Source organism: Mchenga conophoros, linkage group LG8, assembly GCF_057382185.1.
Source record: "Mchenga conophoros isolate Kocher_MC1m ecotype Shallow Benthic linkage group LG8, M_conophoros_male_GT1.1, whole genome shotgun sequence".
NCBI lineage: Eukaryota > Metazoa > Chordata > Actinopteri > Cichliformes > Cichlidae > Mchenga > Mchenga conophoros.
In genome coordinates this window covers 10,554,496-10,579,443 of record NC_140533.1, presented here as the reverse complement: position 1 = coordinate 10,579,443, position 24,948 = coordinate 10,554,496, and the positions used below count along the sequence as shown (strand labels likewise).

Here is a 24,948-nt window from a genome sequence, read left to right as displayed (position 1 = left end):
GATTTAATTCCAAGATGGACATTTAGCTATGTGTCATCCTCTCCACTCTCCTAATGTGATAAACGGACACACACAGAGATAAAACGCACACTCACATATAGTAACAAACTTGTCGTAATGGACAAGAAAGCTGAAAGAGCATTAGTAATTTCAAGATTTTCACTTTAACTTCCTTTGAATGTGCGCGCACTTTGCCAAGCTGTCGCCAACCAGTTTAAGAAAAGAGAAAAGAGCTAAACTCGGTCTTAAACATTAAACAACACAAGGCTAACCAGCGGTATCGATCACTTTGACGAGAGAGAAAGGCACATCTCCGATTGTTTTTCAACATCACGGCAGATCAATACGGAGGAGTGCTCCAGCAGCGGAGAAGAGTAAATGATGTCTTCTTTGTTTAGAGACTGAGAAATTGACATACTGCTGGACTGGAGGATGCCTGTGTCGATAGATATTGTCATCCCCTTCAGATTTATCATCCACAAGAGCGTGCTGCCATGTACCCTCACTTATATTTCGACATATAAGGCGAAGGTGCCGATATTCTTCAATTTAGATTGCACCATTTTAGGTAAAGGGATTTAGTATCCCGTGTCAGAGCACTCTCTCTGACACTGGATGGTTGGCATTTGGAGATTTAGAGAATTCAGGCCAAATCAGCAGATGAAACTTTTAAAACTGGAGCTGTGTTGCTGTTGAGTGTCTTGTTTTTTTGTTGTTGTTTTAGTCTCTCTGTTTGAGTCTTATGTGATGAATCTTTCCCTGTGAAATCCTTCCTGCATACTCATCAGTTTGCGGTGCATAAATAAACACTTTCAATCCTCGATTCCTTGATTTTGGAGTACACCGGACACTAAAAAATCTCATTTTAACACTGGTGTGTCGCTCGTGTTTCTCATTACTCTCCAGATTACAAGCCTTTAATTTAACGTAATGTCATGTTGGGCAGTTATTCATAGATTTCATACTGACTTGTAGAAAAAAGGCCATAGAAGTGCTTGGAATTGCCCTTACGTGCTCTGAAGCAGGCAGATTGTAACATCTACCCCAGATAGTGGACACTTTTCAGCCTAATCTGAGCTACTTTTGGCACTTAGAGCTCCGTTAGATCACTGACATATGTTTTAGGGGCCAGATGTGCCCCAAACGTCACAACATACCTGACATCTGGTCCATATAAGGATGACTTCGAGGCAGCCAGACTCAGACCCAGAGTCAGCAAAGGTCCACAGAGGCCGATAAGAGAACTGCAGATGTGGATTATTCCTCTCCGAACCTGCTCCTTTTTTCAGTTTATATTAGTTGGCATAAATGACAATCCGTCGGCGCTCAGTGTTCAAACCCAGAGAATGATTTGTTTGAAACAGCTGTAATAACATATGAGAACTTGTTAGTTATATCCAGCAGTACAATGCATTGCTTTAAAAGGCACAGACATCATAAGTGTGCCAATAAAGTTATCAGCGTTCTAACTGCTTAATGCTGGAATACCTTTGGGATCATACAAACAAACACACACACACAAACATAGTAACCATAGTATATCCTTTAGTGTGTTTAGCAGGTTTTGAAGCCACTTCAGCTGTAGCCGTGATGAGTGTCAGCCAGCATCCTCAGGTTACAGAGGTCAAGCCGGGACTCTTGGGTGTTTTTTCAGTGTAGCGGTACACCTCATGAATATCACTGGGAGGAAGGGAAGAAGCGATGTGGACTTTTTATCTGTCTGTGTCACTCCTGAAAATATCATCTGCATCCTGGGGCTTTCTTGGCAAGATTCAAGAACAAATGAGTAGACGTCTCGGGGAGATGAATGCCTAATCCTAAACCTGCACCAACATGTACAACAACAAAAAGAAATAAAAAGAAGAGCTGCTATACGTGACTTTTTTATATTTCCAAGTTTGTTTGTTTTTTCTAGCATTTGTCTGTAGGAGAAAGTAAATAAAGGGACAGACTGGTGGTGGTCTCAATTATCTCATGTTTACCGGTATGGTCTCACATATACACACACACACCCACTCACAAGGAGAAAAGAAACAGAGAAATTGATGACACCTGTTTGTTACAGTTAGCCAGGGGTGACAAGGTTAAATGTGTGTGTGTGTGTGTCATGGCTGGCACGACTGGTGTGTGTGGTCCGGCAGCCCAACTATAGCAGGCAGCAGGTGGCCGCTAGTTGGCCATACAGAGCTGCTCAAAGCGACCGGTTACCTGGAGCTCAGTGCGTGGTTTTCCTGTATGCGGAGAGTTCAGCAGTGGATGTGGTGACTTAAAGGGGAAATGAAGGGAAATTGCTTTCAAAAAACTAATATCCCCTCTTCATCATTTCCCAGACGTTTTCTCCTCTCCCGGTGCATTAAATACAATTAAACTAACTACCATATTTCTCTAAAATTGCTTTCAAAATAACGCGATATGAGCGTTTTCTCCTCTCTGTCACTTCGGAGAGAAGAGGGGCCGCGCCGTGCCCGCGTAATTATTTTTCGCTGTATTTTCAGCGTGGCACGAGCTGAGGATTGGAAGGGGGCGTACGCTTGATAAACAGGGCGTGGATTTGGCAGTCACACGGAAAGGATCGCTGAGGGTTTCCTACACAGCCGCTGCCAGGGAGCCGCAGGGGCGCACAGAAGACACGGAGAGCTGTGCGGCAGATTCAACCTGCTGAATCTGCGTTTTTATTTTGTGGATTTTTGCTCCAGTTGTTAAAGAAACTTTGTTTTGTTTGTTTGTTTTGTTTTGATGACGGCAGGATTCAGGGACAGTCACGGGGGGCGAGAGGGATAATAAGGAACATGTGGAGCTTTTGGATGCGCGGTGGACAAGTTTTGCGCCACTTGGACATGTGGCACAAAACAGGCGCTTTTTAAGCTGCTGTCGCTTTGACTTTAGTATCCAACCCCCCTGATATGGCATGTTTCCTGCGTCGTGTCCCCGTGCTCAGGATTGCGACCCATGGGATGTAGTAAATGGAGAGCTGCGTTCAACTTTGGACACCTGAAGGTGCACTCCAAGCTGCCTGTCTTCTTTACCATGATTATTCTCTTCATTTACCTCTTTTACTGCCTCAACGGTTACTGCGAATCCCTGCCAAGACCCGTGTATGACCAGCGAAGTAATCTCCAAACCAAAATTATCTTTAAAGATGGGCAAGAAACGGAGCAGCTCGGCGCGTATAACGCGTCTCCGGTCTCGTTTGTCCGCGAACAGCTGTCGGACTTGACGAACAGTGATCCCCCGTCCAACAATATTTCTATAGCCAATAATTTTGGCAGCAAAAAGTTCCCTCAGGCCATCATCATCGGGGTGAAGAAAGGTGGCACTCGGGCTCTCCTGGAGTTTTTGCGCATCCATCCAGACGTGCGAGCCGTGGGCGCTGAGCCGCACTTCTTCGATCGCTTCTACGAGAAGGGACTGGAATGGTACAGGTAAAGGCGTGTTTATTTTGTTTTCCTTTTTATTTTATTTTATTTTTTATTGAAGGACTTATGAAATCTTTCATAAAAATCATAAAAGTTTCGTTCCAGCAGTCCTCAAACAGCAAAATGGGCAAACGGATACTGACCTTAAAATACTCAAGAAGTCTTTCTGTTTGTGGTGACTTCAAACTTCCGGAATATAAGTTTAAAAACACGCTTTCTCTTTCTTTACGTAAATGTGAATACCCCATTTATCCTTCGTTGATAATGTTGGTTCACGGACACATTTCCCCCACGAATTCGCATTTTAAAAACGCAAACATGTATTTTATGAAATATTCAGCTTCATAAAAGACATTTAAATACGACAGTGGTGTATTCATAACAGGTCATGTGCGGGAATTAAAAATCGAGCCCCTCTGTACGGGCCTGTACTATCAGTGCTCCCCTCCGGATTATATTGGATTGCTCTGTCATGGAAACTTGAACCAGATATGGCTTTTATCTTCAGTAGCTGCGGTTTTAATGTAGCTTGTCAGAGCAGTTTGATGTGGCAGACGCCTGATTAGGCAGATGTTAAATCAAAAGAAGAAGAAGGGGGGGAAAAATTGTTCCTTTGGAATCTGTTTTGCCTTCAATCAGCAAAGAAATAAACATCAATAACTGGTTCAGTGGGAGGATTTTAAATTTTATATATATATATATATATATATATATATATATGTGTGTGTGTGTGTGTGTGTGTGTGTGTGTGTGTGTGTGTGTGTGTGTGTGTTCAGGCTGAGGCCACATTTGAAATAAAGGTGATATATCCCAAGGGGGACTCACATACTGAAAATATGTGTTTGTGTCTCTTGTGTCTCTTCCTTGTTGCACTAAATATTGAAATAGGACTGCCTGGCACATGATGTAACAATAACACAACAAATTCAACACACTCCCTCCTTATTAGTGCAAATAAAGTCTCTTTTAGTCCAGGCTGTAGTGAAAGAGGAGAGCTGAGGAGAGCTGAGCTCTTCTAACCTATTTCCTCACCTTTTCTCTCTTCATTAATATCTCTCAGCACCAATAAGATGCTCTGCTGATAGCTTGCAAGGATGGCAGCGTATTCAGTCCCCTGCCAATAAATTGCTGTTTATTGAGCTGACACACCGCCTGGCTAAGTGTCCATGCTGGTCCCCTGAGAGCCTTCGTCACTATCAGCCCCTGATCACACAGAGAGAGGGTGGGTTATTGTGGATGCTGGTGGTGTCGTTGATCTGATGGTGGCCCAGATTTCAAAGGACATATTTCTTTCGGTACAAGTTGCTCTTTCTACTGAATCAATGAAGCAGTTTTTTTTAATGATAGCACGCTCCAGAGAAAAATGTTAACATTTATCTTTTTTACTGTCTTTTAACAACATAGATGGACGTTACAGATCACCTCAAATTTGCAGAAGACAGAAAAAAATCAAGAGTTAGTGTGCGGAGGAGGAAAGATGAGAGCCATTACAGAGGATCGGCAGAGTAAATGACAGTTTGATGAAGAGATGTGGAAAGGGTAGAGGTGAATGTGGAGGGGTGGCAGGTGTTGTCAATACACGACAGGTAATCAGCTGTTCGCTGGAAGGGTGCAATAACTGCTGAGTGACATCAGAGATCAAAGTATGCATGCACAAGTGTAGGCTGGCGTTTTTACCACTTAACAGTGGTACTGAATGCGGAAGAGGCTGGGGATTTCCTGCTAAATGCACGGTGCATGCATGATAACAAAGAGAAAGATGAACGATGGGGGAAGTTTTGTATGTGGGAAATGCTTCTCGGGGCAGTTTCAGTTTAAGATGTGAAGATAGGTTTATCATCAGTGATGCTGAACTTTGGGACGATTAAAGCACAGCACAGAAGTGGACTAGTTCAATCCCATAAAACCTTTAATTGGACAATAAAAATTCCAGCGCACACCAGAGTAAGGGACACTTTTATCGGCAGAGTGCAATAAAAATCTAGAAGTGAGTGAGCTGCGCTTTTATTGCAGTTTTATCTAAACAGATTTGCTCTCCATGCCAACAGGTGTGTCTTTGAATTGTCAGGTGCTGGTCCAGCAGATTCACATACACCCAAAAATAAATAAAAAAAGCACGTTAAATGGTTAGGTGGCAAAAGGTGGTATCTGTAAATTTAAATACCAGCTGTGATCCTATCTTACAAATCTAGATTACGAACAGAGAACAGATAAAGACAGAGCTGACAGAGTAATAAGTATGTCTGAGAATCACAAACACAGACAGGGGATCACTGTGAATAGAGTCAGCAATAGATGGGTAATACAAAAAAATGCTAAATTAACTGTTAAAGAAACAAACTGGAATTTTTAGCTCATTAACAGTGGAACACTGTTTATATTATTTTCAGTTAATATGTATATTTACTTAGTAATCAATTATTTAATCATCTTATTTTTCCTGGAATCCAAAAGTTGGGCTTGAAATTAATTGTTTTATTCACCCGTCCTCCGTAATCTCTAAATTATAATTAAATGCAGATTTCAGTTCAGTTTTTTCTATTTATTTTAAATCAATTAATTAATTGCTAAAGTGATAAAGATACACAGTAACCTTGATGAAAACCTCAAGCTTGCATTTTGATTTAAAGGTGAAGGTGAAACCTTTTTTGTTTGTTTTTTAATATCTTTTCCCTCTCACATGTTACCAAAGCCATGAGATAAGTGAGGTGCAAAACTAGACTAATCAGGTGGATTAGTGCTGCCGTTACAGCTATGCTGTGTTTGCTGACTATCTTCTAAAAAATCTTCTTTCTTTAGTGTTACTGGCTGCAGTCTGTTTGCTAAGAACCTATTTTTAAATGCACATTGCTGCGTAAGAGATGTAAAAAAAAAAGAAAGAAAGAAAAGAAAATGTAAATGTCACGATTTGTAAGCCATTTGCCGGTGTCAGTGATGACAAAGCAAGACCTAACAGGATTAAATGTGGAGAGATCAGTGACCTTTACATGTTCTTTATACTTTCTGTTGATAGGAAAGTGACCTTACCCCTGTTCTTTTTAACACAGATGTGATGTAAAACATCTCTGTGTTTTTTGTCTCTCTTTTCTTTTCTCCTTTGAAGATATAATGAAATGTGTGTTTTTGCTCCATCCTAATCCGCTGACAGCTCTTGTCAACACTGCGCGAATTGGACCGGTGTAATGACAGGTCAGGCATTAACGTGGACAGCTCAGGGACATATGAAGGGGCTGAGATGAATTAGGCTCCTAGCTGCAGTTAAACAAGGCCTTATCGAGCATTAGTCAACACCCCTCCCATCCAGCCACCGCCTCGCCACGTAGCACTCATCCTTGATGAGAACTGCAGTCATCCTACACCTGAGTGCAACAGGGGACACTTATTGTGCCCAAGGGCTATGTAGTCCTCTGGCTTACAGACAATCACTGACTTATGTATCTACTTTTTTATTTTATGTGAGACAGATAGATGATCAAAGGAAGTGGAAGTAGTCCAGTGACTCCAAACAAGGCTTAGATCATACATTACTTAAAACTGGAGGGAGTACATGTTATACCATAGAGTTACTCAAGTATTGGGGGGGAGGGTGGGTGAAAAAGATTGTGGTTTAAACACATTGTAGAAATAATAAATAAGTAGAATCACATATAATAAATGCTACATAATGCATCAGAACTTTGTGGGATTAATGCCTCTGAATAAAGGATGATTGGTAATGCTAAGCTAAGTAGCTAAAAGTAATATTAGTAAAATTAATATTAGGTTGAAAAATTTTTTTTAATTTATTTACACAACATCACGCAAAGTTGGATACAGGTTAGCTAAGTAGCAAAAAGGCTAGATAACTAATGGATAAATTATTGTAACTATTATATCCAGGTAAAAAAATAAATAAATCGTTAAAATGATAAAATACAAGAAAAAAAATACATAACATCTGATACAAGTTTATTGGTACTAGAAATAAGTAAATAACTGAAATAAGTAAATAAACAATATCTAAAGTTTTTGGATAAACAGATGGAATGACTAACACATCTAAAGGTTTTTGCTAATGGTTGAAAAAGTGAGCCTAAGTCAAACTAACAAAATAAATAGCTAAACCTTCTGCCAGTCCAGGTGGTAGTAGTGCAAAAAAGTATTGTCAAATGATTTTATTTTATATTTTAAGGATATATCTTCCCAAATGTAAAAACTATTAAAAACTATGTTATGCAGAAGTACTGAGATCACTTAGCTTCTTTAGTTTTTTTGTGCAACTACACACAACTTTATCGTAGACATAATAGCCTTCTGAAAATATTATCTACAGCATAGGTGTCAAACTCTGGCCCGCGGGCCAAATTTGGCCCGCAGACTAATTACATTTGGCCCGCGAAGCCATACCAAATTACTATTAGAGCTGGCCTACTGGTATTATACAGCTAATGTATATATTGTTTAGTATTAAGTTTTGCTTGTTCCATATTCAGTTTTTCAGCAAAACGTGTTTGAGTCCATAAGAAAAGATTCATTCTTATATCTGGAGGAATAAATATATTACAATAAATATTAACGTTAGCCTGCGACTTTGTTCCAGTTTTGAATTTTGGCCCACTGTGTATTTCAGTTTGACACCCCTGATCTACAGCATAGGTACTTTAATAATGTAACCATTTATTGACATCAGCACATTTTCCCTGTATGCTACATTATAGTCTGTATAAAAAGTACATTTACTGTAGTATCTGGAGCTTATCTTATTAGCCATTATTAGCTATTTGCTAATTTGCCAACTGGTTTTATAACAGCTGTTAAATTACATTTTAATAAGTAAGGAAACGACTAGAGAAACACCCTTCAGCCATGTTTTGAGCATTGACGTTGTACAGTTTGTCCACCAGAGGGCACTTTTCAAATTCCTTGATGGCTATTGTGTTTAGAACGCCCTAAACAACAACTAGCTGCTCTTAGCAGAGCTGGACAGAGCATAGCAGTAGTAAATAAATATTTACATATACCAAACTTTGGGAAATCTTTTTATATTTGACGTTTCAAAGGAAATATTAACAGATATATCAGAATATCAAATACTTAAATTGCCAAATATCTGCAATTTATCTGTCTCAAAAATGCCAAATTTGTCGCACTCTTCTAATATTTTCTTTTCCCTCCTTCCTTTGATTTTCCTGCTTTTCTGCCTTTTCCATAATTCCAAATCTAATCTATTTTTGTAATAAAAAAATATGACTAATTAAGTGTAATTACAGCCTAAGTACCTAGTGATTCAAATATATCAATTTGAAACAGAACCGTAGCATATGAAGCCAACAAAATCATCTGAAATTGTGCTGGAAAGTATCACTTAGTATTCTCTGACAGAGCTCTTCATTTCAAAGTGTCTTTGAGCTCAGAGAGCCACGGCCCTGTCTTCAGCTGGTAACCAAGTAAAACACATGGACATCCTTAAAGGAAGCATTTGGCAAATTGTTTCAGAAAAAATGCTTATATGTGGAAAAGCCTTGGCTGTACCATCTACTGGAAACGATTCTGTGGCTTTGTGGTGGGGAATGGGGGTTCAGACAGCCATGGTGTGCAATGAGTGAGTGTGAGCATGTGTGTGAGCTTGGATCCATTCACACTGCTTCAGCTGTATACCTGATCTCCATCCACTTTCTTCTTCTTCTTCTTCTTCTCCCCACCATTTCTTGACGCTATAAATATCTCGCAGATATAAATGTCATTTCCCCATATTGATCACCTAAAATACGTTCTTCCTATCGATTTCCTCCTCTCTGCCTTTATCACGCTGTTGCAGCAGAAATGAATTAACTTCTGAATATTCCATCTTGTTGACAAGAAGCTCGTACTCCCATCCGCAGCTGACATTTATGCCCCACAGTCTGAGTGTTGATGGAGTGGATTTATTGGCTTGTTCAGGTCACTCAAACTGTGTAATGTAAAGCCACTGGACACGCTCTCACTCCTTTTAGAGCCTCGTTCTCTTTATGCCTCCTCACAGTCACTACTTTTCTTTCTCTTTCCTTATCGACTCATTTCGTTTTCTTGTCGTAAAACCAAGGGAGCGTGTTGTATAATTCAGCTGAGGGTTAGATGCGCCACCTAGACAGTAATGTCCAGGTTGTATTTCCTGTTAGGGCACTCTACCAATCACATGGGATTCTCTGGTTGAATTTCTCAGTACTCACATTCTTGGAAGCTGCGTGTTACGGAGTGTTTTTTTAGAGTAAACAAGGACTGGGAGGGAAAGAGACACTTTCAATAAAGAATTCAGAAAAATAGGAAATGCAAAGAAAGGCAGCTTTCCTTGGAAGACAGGGTTCAGTGCTTTGGATGTTTGAAGCTGTATCACTACAAGAATAAACAAGTGGGTTCAAACCATTAACATTAGTAGCATCATCCAACATGTCTGTCAGAACTGACACACATGAGATTATTTACCTATATATAGAGAGATGTTATTATCAGAACGAGTACAAAATTCAGCTGGAAAAGCTTAAGCGCTGTAATTAAATGTGACTCAATCAAACTAGACTTGTTCTGGAGGAGGTATGGATTTTTACTTGGTCAAAAAAAGGCCTGATGTAGCCCTGTCATCAGTTTTTTGACAGCTCGTCACTGTTCGACCTTTCCCCCCGCCAGCACGCCATTTTCATCCAGTCAAATTTAATAGAAACAGATGACTGGTGAGAGATGAACAATGAAAGGATCACTGGGGAAAGTATGAAACTTACCACATTTCAATCACAGTTACAGAAAGAGAAAGTTTGTGTTGTTCATCGCTCAGACTGGTTTTTAATTCTTCTGTTTGGGGTTTTAATTCCAAACTGCTGTGCTGAGTATGGGCATTTTTAGTAAGACTCAAAGAAGAGGGGGCGTCGCTCTTGTTCTTCAGTCGCAGACTCATTGAAATCAGCCTCTCCTCGTTAAACAGACAGAGCAGACGAGGCAGCAGGAGACCTGCGAGATCAGGATGACTGATGAGCTGCCACAGACGACAAAATAATAATCCTATTTCTACCTCCTTCACCTTCATTTCCACCAAACCTCTTGCTTTATTTTTCCCCCCTTTACACTGTTATTAGTCTTTTTATATTAAATGAGCGTGCATGAGGAAAGATTGGGGGGGGGGGGGGGGGGTTTAAAAATAGTGCAAGATCTGCAGACGTAGCTTACTCATAAATGAAAAAGAGGAAATGAAAGAGGTGTGAGGAGAGAAACAAAACTAACGAGTCAATAACTATATAATAATGGTAACACTCTTCATATTGTGCATATGAATACACACACACACACACACACACATATATATATATACTTATAAATTAGATGTAGGCTTTTACTTTTAAAAGGTTTTTACATTACATTTTTTAAAAATATACATGTTACAGTAACAATACAGCACACATTTTTATTTATTTCACTTAAATAAGCACCTATTATACTTATATGCTCCACTCACTCATAGGCCAGCAGCTACCCACTGCACTCATGGTGTCACAGCTTTGCTAATCTAACGTGAACGTTGATGACCGCTGCACGAACAAAAGGAGGGTAAACATACAAGACAAACAGCTTATTATTGCTTATTTGAGACCTTTATTTGATCATGTCGACCACACCTCTGGCCATTATGTTGTCTACTGTTTTTTAACAACCCCAGTTTACATTGGTGGACATTACTTTAAATATACCAGAGTTAGTCATAGGCTCATTTTGATCTGTAGCTCTTGGCCATATTTACTCATATTTGAGGAACTATGGTAAGCAAATTTGAAGCTGTGTACAGTTCTGGGATATAAGTACTGTTTTATATCCCTTTAAAATGAATATTTTTAACTCCAGTACATCGTCCATGTTAATGATGCAACACTGATATTCATTTAACCGTGATTAATAAATCTTTTTTTTTTTCAATTTAACATTATGTTAAAAATTCGGTACTTTTTCTAACCACAAACTGGTGAATTATGTCTTCAACTTAATTTAATGTTTATATATTCATATTTGTTATTATATTTTTAATTTTATATATTTTCAATTATATATTTTTTTGTATTTATTTTAATTTATTTTCATTATTTTAATAATTTTTTTTAAATTATTTTTTTATTTTATACGTTTACGTTTAACAACCCTAATGTATAGTAATAGTTAGTAAAACAGTTTGAATTCCAAAATGTTCAAAATGCTTGTTGTAAAAAACAACAGAAAAATATTTAAAATGTCTTTATATTCTTTTATACATTCGCCATCTTCTGGGGATTTTTAGTCAGCTCCACAATCTATAAAAGCTCAGACATTTAAGTCTCCTTTTAATTCTGCTTCCTCTACGATGTTTCCTGCTTTTCATTCATAGTTAATATTAATCCACAAATCCACACCAAATTTGCCACAAATGCTCTCACTGGAGAGGCAGGTAATTATTGACGGTTTGTGTATTTGTGTGTGGCTGCTGACCTCTCATTGGTGTCCATCTCTGTTTAATGTCTGACTGCCTGACGGGCTTGGGGGTGGGTGGGTCGTGAGAACCTGCAGCCACAGAAAAACACACTTTTCTTTGTCTGCTACAAAACCTTCCTAGAAAACTCCCCTAAACTGGAACTAACCAACTTAGAATAACTGGTTGATTGTTAGTGATGTCTGTGTGGGTTTTGAGAGGAAATTAGGTTAATTATGCCTGAAACTCTGGCAGAGAGAGCTACAGCTGAATTTGAGGACAAGCAAAACATCAAACAAGACACGGTGATGGGTGGAAATCTGGAAACCAACACCAGCTCCTGCTTCATGTTCATCCAAAAGCCTTCTGTGTCCTGAATGTTTGATGTCTGGACAAATGTAGCCAAAGCTTGCAAAGAGCCTGATAGATGCTACTAATGGCAGACCGCTGCAAGGATGGTTTCCAGTTGTAAAAGCCCAGTCTCTGCCAGCAGTAATTTCCGTTTTTCAGCTTAAGACAGTGCTAACAATGAGCTGAGAAACCACAGGGATGAAGGCTGCAACTGCTCGGAAGTGGGTTTCCACGATCGTACAGTATCGAGTGTTCTTATTGGTCGGGACCTGGGGAGTTGCCAGGCAAGCAAAAGTCCATATTGAGTCAATTATAGCGTTGCTGAGGTGTGTTTGTCCCACATGTGTATGTACTCATTTAGAGGAGCTGTTTAATTAGTGGAAGCGTGTGTTCCCTGGTTCTAGTGCACGGTCAAAGGGAAGGGTAAACATTACAGCATGTACCTCTTTGCACATGTTTAATATTTAACTGGACTAACTGGGCCGAGGGCAAACTAACAGCAAGTCAAAAGGCAATAAACAGCAATTTATCTGTTTGCTATAATGGGTCATATTTGTGGTATAAAATTATAATTACTGTTATTATAGATTTGTCAAGCTGTAAAAATGATATACATTTTGCCGTATGGTTTTAATATATTTATATCAAATTTTTTCATTATTTTTATAGTGAACATAGTGACTAGAAATGCTCATATTCATTATTATGTCCAAAACAGGCTTATACATGAACTGTAGACGTGCACTGTTTGATTGAATTATTGTCATTCAGTCAATAGGCCAAACAGTGCACATCAGTCAAGAGCAAATAATAATATAAATATATATACGTAGTATAGATAACATAGTAATAACATAATTATAACTGCTTTTTTTTGGTTGTTGTTTTATTTTGTAATTTGTGGTCTTTTTTGTACATTAGTGATTTCTACTTCCTGTCTTTGACTTCCCTATATTGTGATTTTTTTGTCCCACCTTCAGTTGCATTAGTATCACCTGTGTTTAATGTACCACACCTGTTCCCGCCTCCCACTTGCTCGCTCATCTGGTTCTCATTACACTCAAATTTTCCAGCAGTTTCTTTTTTTCCCCTCTTGTAGCGTTCTTCTTTTGTTTTTTTCTCATGTTTCTACACAATTTGGTTCGCTCTTGCTCTTGAGTCGTGTGTTTGTGTCCTCTTCCTCTGGATATTCTTTGATAAAGTACCAAACATTCTCATATGAGTAAGTGGTGTTAGGGCAGTTCATTGAGTATTTGCTTAATCCAAAGAAACTTCTCTCATGCTCACATGCATTCCCAAGTGTTGACATCTTACTGCCAGCCTAATTATACAACTGCAGCGTCCTGTGATGTCGGTGAGATCGTGACATTGTGACATCACCGGGGTTACATTTGAGAAGGGAGGAAATGGAAGAGTCCCTCGCTTTCTCCACCCACTCTATCTGGCCGTATTCATCCTGCATTCGGGAGATGGGGAAAGGCAGGGCGGGGCCCCTTAAAGGCCCCCTGGCTAGCTGCTCGGAGATAAAGCCCCACAAGCGGGCCGCTGTGGGCCCCGGCAGGAGCACAACAGTAGATTTTCCCACTTGATAAGTCAAGCAGGGTGGGAGCAATCAGGGGAAGTGCCATGCACGTGCAAACACACACACAGTTATTTAAACTCACTTGTACGGGCACAAAAAAGTAGACTCACACGCCCAGACATTCATGAGGGTTTCCGTATTTAGTGCTTTCTGTCATTACGGGCTGTTCTGTTATCAGTAAGATCTTATCACCACATCCTTTCTTCCTGATCTTCATTCTGTCTTCTTTAAGAGATTTACGAGTGTAGTATTTTCCAAAATGTTAAGCTACTCCCCCAAAAATATAATGTGTTATAAAAAGGCAGAAGCTCAATATAAAACACATTCATTCAGTGCAGTCGGTTTCCACCGAATGCTACAGCTTAGTGGTTTTATTGAAATTCACACATAGGTTTGACAACAAAACCATGCCGAGCTTCCTCTTTCATTATCTGCTCAGATCTTTTTTCAGGGGAAACTCTGACTGCTCCTCGCTCGCTCGCTCACTCACCGCTCTCAGGCCTTGAGATGTGTCTATTAACTGTTACGCCTCTATTTTTCCCCTCAGCTAGACGCATTCTTCAGCTCTTTCCTACCGACCTACCCCAGTGATGCAAACCTCCTCGGTAAAAATACTCATCGCCACCCTGGTGCGTCAGCCAGACAGCAACCTTCAGAGCGTGTAATAGTCTGCCACACACACGCAAAAACACACACGTACACAACTGAAGGGAGCGTAACATGATCTGTGATGGATTTATGTCACACAGATATTGTGTAAGACTCTTGTGCCAACCTATAACATAGCACAGATGTCCAAGAAGCATTAAAAACACTGAATATGCGTCCAGTAAGCAGGCGTAAATTCTTATAGGTCCTAACAGAGACAGTAACTTTTGCATTGTAAGTGCTTTTTGACCACTTCTTACCAATACTTCATACTAAAGCTATTTTAACTTAGAAGCTCATTGTCTGATTACGGTCAGCCCGTCAATTAATTTTTAATGCTAGGAATTCTTACATACTGCTGGGAAGTATTAACAAAATGTAATATAAAATTAAATATCACTGCCTGGAATATTTTAAAGGTCTTACATTTTTAATGAACGCTGCGTAAACCCTGTAGGGTGTCGTCTTTGAATTTAAAAAAGCCTCTTGAATTGCATTTAGACACACAAGAATCCCACATTCAGTTTCCTTTTGTTATTATTATTATTGATCAAATCTATTTTTGGCAGCCAAAGAAGTAAAGGAGAAGATGTGCAAGATTTCTTGTATTTATACAAGGCACTGGGTACATTTAAATAAAGATAAGCAGCCAAAAACATCATCCAACTAACGCAATGGCCCGACTCCAACAGACACAAAGTGAAGCATTACTTTAGCTCCCCTTTTATTGAGTTGCTTACAGTCCCTGCTGACTTCTAATCAGCCCACAGAAACTTCTCAGCCCTGTATTTGCCGACAGTAATGACAACCCTCTCCCTCCACGCAGCAGCTTTTACAGATCTTTGAACACACGCAGGCTAACTGTATCCGTCTTCAGACGTCCCTCTGTAGTGGTTTGAGGATGTCAGTGTGTTTTAAAATCCCTTCACACATGTCAAATGCATTCATAACATTCTCACTTTGAAGGATACAGTAGAGGCCGAGGGGAAGCTTTGAAGTTGTTAAAAAAAAAAGGGGGATCAGGAGTGGAAGAAAGGAGGTGAGGCGAGAAAAAATGTCGGAGATAGAGGAAGGAAACGCAACACATACGAGAGAGTCTGCTCGTGATGACATGTTGCATTACATGATCTCCGTGATCCCCGGTGGTCTCGCTCCGTGAAACGCAACCATCTGCCCCTGACCTTCGGGGTGGAAGAGTCCATTTCCGTGCAGCGCAGGCTGGTGGGGATTAAGAGGGTCCGGGGATCTGGCCTCAGGCCCGGCAGAGCCTGTATGGATCACAGCTTTCAGAGCTCCGAACCCTGGGACCAGAGGGAAACTTCCTAAACCAGAAACACTTCCCTCATCTCCGCCATGCGCACACACATCCAACACGCGCACACAAACTAAGAACTTCATTGCTCCCAGATGTGGGTCCATCCTGTGGAGGGCATGTTCAGATGGTTACAGTGTGCACATGTGTGCGCTGTGTTTATATATGTGTGTGTAAGGAGAAGGCAGACAGAGCAAGATGGGTTGTGCACAAACAGAAATGGAAATGGCCGGGGAATGTGCTTACCACTGGAAAAGTGATAATAAGCATTCACAGTACCTTACCTTACCAAACCGCTTTTTTAAAAACAAATAAGGCGTTGAGGTTGCAAAAAGTGGTATGAATGTGCATAATCTTTGCTGGGTATTAGAAAGAAAATAGATGTATCAATTTAATCTACAATTTAGTACATGGGATATTTTCCTTTTGCTTTTATAAAAGAAGATCAAACTCTGTAGTGTTAGCTACGAGAAGTCCCGCCTTATATTCCGTAATGATCAAACTGTAGAAAAACTTTATCCTCCATTCATCAAAATCCAAAATTATTCATTTTGTTCTGATTAATCGGGGTGGCTGAAAAATACTTTTTCAGATAATCTGTTTGTCAAGTAGCCCCTGCTTTTCTCTTGCCTTTGAGGGCAGCACAAACTACTAAACTGATGTGTGCTCATTTTCTGTTGATAAATAAAAGCCCACAAGTTTGCAGCCATTTAAACAGTCTCTAATAAACCTCAGCCCACCCACACAGACCACAAGCTAAATGTGTGTGCGAAAGAGAGAGTGTGTGTGTGCGAAAGAGACAGTGTGTGTGCCTGGATGCATTTGTATGCACAGATAAACGCACATCAGCATACTATCGGACCAAACCGCATTCCTGCTCCAGATGCTGATGGGAGAGGTGTGATGAAAACAAACATCAGGTTGCTAGGTCGCCCTAAACTCTCTCTGGCACCATTTCATACACACACACCAGTTGTGATCAGATAAAAAGAACAAACATTTTGATTTTCTTCTCATCTTCATGAGATAATGGGAGATTAGATGAGATGCCCCTGTTTTGTGCTTTCTCGCTGCTGCTTTTCTTCTCTCCATCTGTGGCTCTCGCCTTTTGTTTTTTTAGACTCACAATCGCTGATCTTCTTCTTCTTCTTCCTCTTCTTCTTCTCTCAGCTGTAATCCACCCTTACCGGCAGTCCCTTTCCTCCCCCCACCCTGTGTTCCATCACTGTGTGGCCTAAAAATGTAAACACGACGTCAATAGAAGCCCCTCTGTGCCTCAAACAGGTTACTGTGGCGTTCATTAGCCTGACTGAAATGAAACATCCATTTAGTGCTGCAGCACACTCACGAAATAGTTCAAACATGCTGGAAACTCAGAAAAATACAATTAAAAAAAGAGGGGGAGGGGGTATCGATGGTGTTAATATCAGTTTTTCCAGTGTCAGGCTGATTCCTGTGACAGTAATATTAATGGGCCAGAAAATATGATAATTAAAGGATGCGACTATTCTTTTTTCTCAGCTGGAAATACTCGCTGAATCGATCGCACATGTTTTTCCGATGGGATTTCAGGAATCATATTGGAAAAAGTGGGTGACACAGGTAGGCAAGGATGGATAAGGAGAAGTAAATTTACCAAAACAGCATCGTCTTCTTCCACTTCTTTCGGCTGCTCCCTTTATGGGTCATCTGCGTCCATCTCACTCTATCCCTAACATCCTCTCCTCTTTCACTACAGAGTTCTTCTTCTTTTCCTCCTGCTCTTCAGCTCCACATTCAGCATCCTTTGCCCAGTATATCCACCATCCCTCCTCCTCCAGTCATTTCCTCAGAAGTAATTATTTCTAATCTGTCCCATCCTGGTCTTCTTCAACTTCTGTCTTTCTCTCAGTGCTCCTTTCTCCAAACTATCTCACTACCATGTTGTAAACCTTCCCTGTTGCTCCCGCTGCTATCCTTCTGTCACAAATCACCTACTTTTTGCTCTGTCCATTGCTTTGTGTGGATGAGTCCAAGTATTTAATTATTTTTTTTATTTTTATTTTTAATTATTTAATTATCCTCCGTCATTACTTGTACTCATTGGATCGTCACTGTTACACCTGTCTCTCTCTCATTCACATACATGTATTCTACAAAAACACTTCTCAATACTTCCCCATCAACACTCTCAAAGCAAACATCACATCTGTAGTGCTCTCTCAGCATCTTCTTAACCTAGCTTCAACAACTTTTGCCCATACTGTATGTGAGAGTGCTTAAACTTTCCTGGGATACAAACGAGGTCTTCAGCTTCTTTTTTTCTGGGACTCAGATCCATAAAAACTATATTGCCACTTATATCATGTGGTCACCAGAAATAAACTCGCGACCGACATGCTTAGAAACGTCTGAGCTATAGGTTGTAGCTTACACTACGCCCTAATGGAGAGAGGACTCATGGGAACAGCATCGTTTTTTTTTCCTTTAGGTATTTGTTGTACATTTCACAAATTTGTTTTGCCTCAGCCCCCATAATCCGAGTCAGACATTTCTTATGAATGCCATAAGTTGTGTATTTGGTGTTACCCTCAGAGTTTCATGCCAGGGGACATGCCGGAGTTGGAGCCGAGTGTGTGTGTTGGATCAGAGAAAGAGGGAGAGAGAGAGAAATGGAGTCTCCATCACCACACACCAGAGCCCCAGTAAGCCCCTCACTTGCAGACCAACCACGAAGACTCCGACCCAACCGCCACCACATGCCTGCTGAGGAGGGAAGGGGGGAAGCATGGAAATTAGCTGAGGGATCTTTCACAGTTGCAACACTGGCATTCTTCTCCACTTGGATTTCTATAACACAAACTGCTGCCTGCGATTTGAATCTCCTTTGCAAACCAGTGCGTTTTGTTGTTTTTTTTAGGAGAGGGAAAATTGGCAGAATATTTTTCACAACGGAGGTTATTAGATTCCATTTTGGTGTTACGGTAGCATTTGAATGAAGTAAACGATACGAGACAAATAGGTTTTCCTTTCCCTCCCATTTCCCCCCGATTTATATACAATCTGTTCTGGCAGGTTATGGAGACTCTCAGTCAAACACAGGCTTCGGTCAGGGTTTGTTGAACTTTTTGAGGTATGTCCTCTCAGTCTGAGTCATCTAAGTAGGGGTAAAGATCAAGAGGGCAGCCCTTTTTTTTTTTTTTAAAGCCAAAGTGTGCCCAGAATACCCCAAGTACTGATAATAATAAGCAGGGAGCCAAAGGCAATAACAGGATTGGACCAGAAGACATGGTGAGCCCTATTATAGGATACCTTTGGGCTGTATGCAGTCCGCAAGTATAACTGCTGCAGTAGTATAATTGAAATGTAGAAATGCAGTTACACCACCACAGCCCAAATAGTCCATAAATTAAATAACAATCCCAGTTTATCGTTTGGATCTTATTTTTGTTAGTTATTACTTTGCTTGAGTTTGATAGCATGGATTGATCGATAAAATAAAAGGAATCTGTCCAAATCCAGCTCCCAGTAATTTGTGAAAGACTTGCGTCTGTTAGGCATATTGGTGCAAAGGTAATGAACCAAAAAGCCATTTGCACCAACACAAATTATTTTATTTTAGGCCACAAGGTGGTCATATCATGTCAGTTTTAACCCTGTAAATCCTGAAACATTAAATTTAGCCATAAATTTTACATTTTAAAATTTTTTTGTGTTTTTTGAACATTCTAAAAAAACTTAAAGCAAAAATTAATCAAATATTAATTTCTATATATTAGTTTTAATTTGTATCATATTTGCAACATCTTATGCAATTGATTTAGATTTTTTTAAAGTCAGAAATTCATGCATCAAATATGAGATACTTGGTGATGGAGGGTTAAAATGTTACTTTAAGCTTCCTGCAAAGACAAATATTAGACATTAAAGTTAGAGGATATAGTAAAGGTTATTTCACCAATGCCCCAAGCCTCATCAGTTGACTGGCCTGGGGTTAAAGTTACTTTTTCATTCGTACCTCATTCTACACAATCTACATTTGCAAAGTCAACTTTCTTTGACTGCGTTCAGGCGTGGTTGAGTTTTCTGTGCCACTGCCTGCTTGGAGGTGAGGTGGGCTCTGGCATGGTTTAGCTGTATTGGCATACACATGTTGTGTGATTGCTGATTGGGCCTAAATTACAACTAAAAATCAGCGTGACACTGTGCATGAGGACAGTGTGTTGCCGTGCCTAGACGCTGCCGAAATAAGTCACAAAGCAAGTCTAATCATAAGTTTTTGTTCTGCTGAAGCATCCTTCTTTAAAATAAACTGTCACGTCATAAAGATGTGGCAGCAATGGCGAGCAGGAGGTCAGTCCACTCGGGCGGGGATAATGGAAATAGAGAGCAAAGAGGAGTGGACTGAAATATGGGGAGCAAAAGAGACAAACTGAAGCATACTTCATAATGTACTTCAATGTCAAAGAGTGGGCACGGTGCAGAGTTACTGTGACTTTCATTTTGTTGCCTCTTGACAGTAACTTCTTCATCACATTGCATTTCATTCCAAGTCAGAGAAAAACAAACGCATGCCATTTCTACCCTCGGGTTAAACTGTGAGCCGACGTTTTAAATTTCACAGCGGTGCAAATTAATTTCAAATAATATTTCATATTACATATTTTGACTGGCTTTGACTATAAAGCCTAAATATGCATGAAACCAACAGCAGAGTCATATTGGAGCTTTTCTAGATTATCTAAACCCTTAAAGTGTGTGTTTGTCCAAATAACTTGACTATCTGACCATGTTCTTTCTAAGAGTCTTCCCACATTCCCGAATGTGAGCAATAGACCATTTTCTGGAAAAAAAACATTTAGCCATTGCAGAAAAGGCACACATCTAAATAATAAAAGATTAATGACAGTTGAATTCCATTTAGCAGCTTCAGTTTCGGGGCCCTGGTACCGGCGCGATACTCTTTCTGCTGTCCTGTCTCGGCTTGCTGAGAAAAGCCACAACAGAGCACCGTCAGTAATTAGTAACACCTGTGGTTTCCTAATGTGACAGGTCAAAGTGTCTGCTGTTGAAAAATGCCCGCTTGGCGAGTGAATGCAGTGTTTTTGATTAGCAAAGATGGCCAAACTGCAAATATAACATTTTACTCAAGTAGTAATCTAAACTAAATTTCTGGAGGAACTTCCTCGTGATTGCTGGAAGCTTTTGTAGTTAGCATGCAGCTGTTTTAGTCGACAGCAGCCGGTAGACCGACAGCTGGCAGTGTGTTTGCAATTCAAAGCAAGCAGTACGAGATAATGAAAGTTAGCTAGGTAACAGTTAGCTGCTATACTTTTGATTTCCAGGTGTCAGTGAGAGCAGTGCTGTAAGAAATGCTAGTGGTATTACAGCAGTGTGGCTATTACTTCAGGCCAGCCGGACATTCTCCCATCATCGAGGAACACAGGAGCAAGAGCAGCGGTTATGAGCTTGTTTAGAAGGAGGCCGCGGATGAGATGAGGAAATTACTTTTCTGAGGTTAGCATAGCCTCGCGGTTTTCCTACAGTAGCCGTTCAGTAGCTCCCTCCCAGACTAAACTCACATGGTCACTCCATCAGTGCCAGCAGCTAATGCCATGTTTATCTCTCTCTAATCACCGATTTATCCCTCTAATTACAAACCGAAATCAAAAAGCCTCGAAGGCAAGTGAGGCATCGTCAAAGGAATGTGCTGGAAATATTAAGGGAATGTATCATTTCTCTAATATGTACTCTTAATATGTGAGCTCTCAGTAACTACAGTGTAGTGGGGTTTTTTGGGGGGGCTTTTCGACTGTGTTAAATGGCTTTTTCTCTCTTTCTCTCTTTCATCCAGGAACCTGATGCCTCGTACTCTGGAAGGCCAGATAACCATGGAGAAAACGCCGAGCTACTTCATCACCAAAGAAGCTCCTCGGCGCGTCTTCTCCATGAGCCGCCACACCAGGCTTATCGTGGTGGTTCGGGACCCTGTGACGCGCGCTGTTTCCGATTACACGCAGACTCTGTCCAAATCTCCCGGGCTTCCATCCTTTCAGAACCTGGCTTTTCGTAACGCCACCACAGGCCTCATCGACACGTCTTGGAGCGCTGTACGCATCGGCATCTACGCCAAGCACCTAGAGAACTGGCTGCGCTACTTTCCAATGTCGCGCTTCCTGTTTGTCAGCGGCGAACGCCTTGTAACAGACCCGGCGGGTGAAATGGGTCGGGTCCAGGACTTCCTAGGGCTCAAGCGCGTGGTCACAGATAAGCACTTCTACTTCAACCAGACCAAAGGTTTCCCCTGCCTAAAGAAGCCTGAGGGGAGCAGCAGGCCTCGCTGCCTGGGGAAGTCAAAGGGGAGGCCCCATCCACAGATACCCTCTGAAGTCCTGCTCAGGCTCAGAGACTTCTACAGACCTTTTAATCTTAAATTTTACCAAATGACTGGCCACGACTTTGGCTGGGACCAAATGGCAACTCACCAAAGCTCTTAAAAACTGCCACCACTATTCACCAACAGTTAAACACAGGCAGGGATACTGTGTGTTCTTTGTCGCCAAAGGTTCTACTCTGTATAACTTGCCTTTTGTTTTTCATTTATTAAAGTATGATACCTGAATGCCAATGCACAAAGGAGCCTTCACCTGGCTTTATAACAACCATGCTAACAAAGTTTAGAAAACTTCAATTCTTTGAAGCACTTGAGCAAGCATTTTCGACAAAGTCTTGTGCAAATGGCTTGTTTTGTGCTCATACAGACAAGCAGAAGGCAAACTAAAGCATAATGCCTATTTACTTAAATCAGGATTTCAAGCACTTGACACCCCAAGTTAAGCTGCCATTGCTATCCAAAACACTGACAATGGGAGATGTTCACAAAGTTAAACCAAAAAGAAAAAGAGATTCGATGGGTGAACAAAGCCATGAGAAACCAAACGACAGTAACTGATACGCAATGGTGCAATCACAATAAATGCAAATGGTTTGAGACACAAGTTGATCATTCAGAAATAGTTACACTAAATCAACATAAATAACAGTTCAACTCTGGTTATATACACTTACAAAAAGTCTAAAGTTTGTTTTATGGACTATCATTTCATTTTTTTAAATACAAGATGTAGCAAAGATGATATATAGCTGGTTCTGATGAAAAAAGGTTAGAGAGGGAAACCAGCCATGGTCAACTACAAGCTGTAAATTTGCAGTTATTTATGTCATTAATGCAATGAGTGCATTGTTAAAGACTGGAGAGGAACATTTACAGCCAGTAAACCAGTGACTGTTTTTCCACTTTGTTTGATTAACACTTACCCTGTCACATGGTACAGTACTTACATGTAACTGTGTATTTCTAAAAGTCTAATTTATAAGGTGGCACAGTGTTGTTGAGATGTTTTCTCTGAAACTTTTGTATTTGAAATTCTGCTGGAAATTCTGACTAAATATTTTGTTCTGAAACAAGCATTTGGGTCATTTTTTGCAATTTATTTCTGAGAAGTATTCGGATCAAACTCTTTGTATTCATTCCAGACATGCCGAGTTTGCTGCTGCCAAGACTACAACATACATCTGCGGGGCAGATGATTTGCTGGTTCCTGGACAAGATGTACGAGACTCGTGATGACTAGAAAAGAACGCGTAATTAATCGGTGTTGTGTTATTGCAAGAGATGATGTAGGAATGACCCCATTCCTTTACATCATATGAAATTGTAAAGACTATTTGTTTAATATTTCATCCTGAAAGAAAAAGCAGCTTTAAAATGAGATTGGCACTTCAGCAGTCATGATCTCACACCACAGCTAGCCTCTGTTCCACATCCATCACAGCTACTGTAAAGTACTATGCAAAAAGTCTTGAGCTGCACCACGGAAATAGGTGCAGCTGTTTATTGAAATATATGAATACATAAATGGGAATATAGTATCCAGGCAGACATCTATCCATTTTGTTGTGCCTATTCAAACAAAAATAGATTATACAAGGCAAAAACAGTATGATCATCTTTATTCTTCAACACAGTTTGATCTCTCTTAGGCAATATTTTTTTGTCGTTTCTTAAAGTAGTGTTTAGGAATCGTTCTCCGGGCTTCTTGAAGGACATTTAAAGCTTTTCTTTAGATGTCGGCGGCCTTTTGTTTTGTTCTCCATCTAGATGATCCCACATTGCTGAAGTTCAAGCTCTGGTGAGGCCAATCTACGATAGTGTTTTTCTTTCCAGGCATGCTTTTACTGCACTGGCAGTTTTTTTTAGATCATTATCGTCATTATCATTACTTAATAATAAAAATGTTAGGGTTAGAGTGAAAAGGTAATGTCATGTCTAATTAGTGCGGTTTAAATGTGCTGGTAGGCTAAATTTGTTAAATTTCGAAAAAGCCTACTAATCAAGCCAGTTTTCAGTCTAAACTGTGCTCATCTTTAGTAACAGATATATGCGTGCAACTATGCAAAAGCTTCTCAAATCACATTTGAAAAAGGTTTGGTTTGATAGAAATAAGCAATCGTTTTGGAGATCAGAAAAGAGATCACATATGATGAAATATGATAATCACAGAGTCATCACCGTCGCCTTCTTTCGACTGCTCCCTTCAAGGGTCGCCACAGCAAATCATCTGCCTCCATCAAACCCTATCTCTACCATCCTACTCTGTCACATCAACCCTCTGCATTACTGTAGTTCTCCTCTTCTTTTCCTCCTACCCGGCAGCTCCATATTCAACATCCTTTGTCCAGTATAGCCAGTTTTCCTCCTCTGCACATGTTCAAACCATCTTACTGCTCAGCCTGAATTATCTCTCCTAGATAAATTGAATTCTAATCCTGTCCAATGATCATTTCCAATTAAAATCTTATTAACTTTTCAGCTCGGCCACCTTCAGCTCAGCCAATCCCCCTGTGCTTCATAGCAGGTCTCACCACCACCTTGTAAACCTTCTTTTTCAATCGTTCGGCTCTCCTTCTCTCACAAATCATCAACAACCAGCCATCACCTGATGACTAAGCTCTGTATAAGCTTTTGGGGAATTTATCCTTGTTCAAAAGGAATAAATGGCACATGGAACAGGAAGTCTGGAACTGAATATCTGTTATCTACTATCAGGACATCCTGGCCACAAAAGACCCGAAAAATTGACTGTATCCCCCAGAGTGTTAGTCAGTCAGTTCCTGGAGTTTAAACTATGTTACCCATCTGCTGACTTTAGCGTCATAT

The 24,948-nt window shown here is 40.3% G+C and overlaps 1 protein-coding gene across 1 annotated transcript; it reads left to right on the top strand.

The window, feature by feature from the left end:
* The first annotated feature begins 2,581 nt into the window (after window positions 1-2,581).
* On the top strand, window positions 2,582-23,195 carry LOC146568151 (heparan sulfate glucosamine 3-O-sulfotransferase 6). Its single transcript, XM_085284000.1, has 2 exons — window positions 2,582-3,422; window positions 21,583-23,195. Exons 1-2 carry the CDS (start codon window positions 2,950-2,952, stop codon window positions 22,223-22,225), a joined length of 1,116 nt encoding a protein of 371 aa, XP_085140126.1. The 5' UTR covers window positions 2,582-2,949; the 3' UTR covers window positions 22,226-23,195.
* Window positions 23,196-24,948: the final 1,753 nt, after the last annotated feature.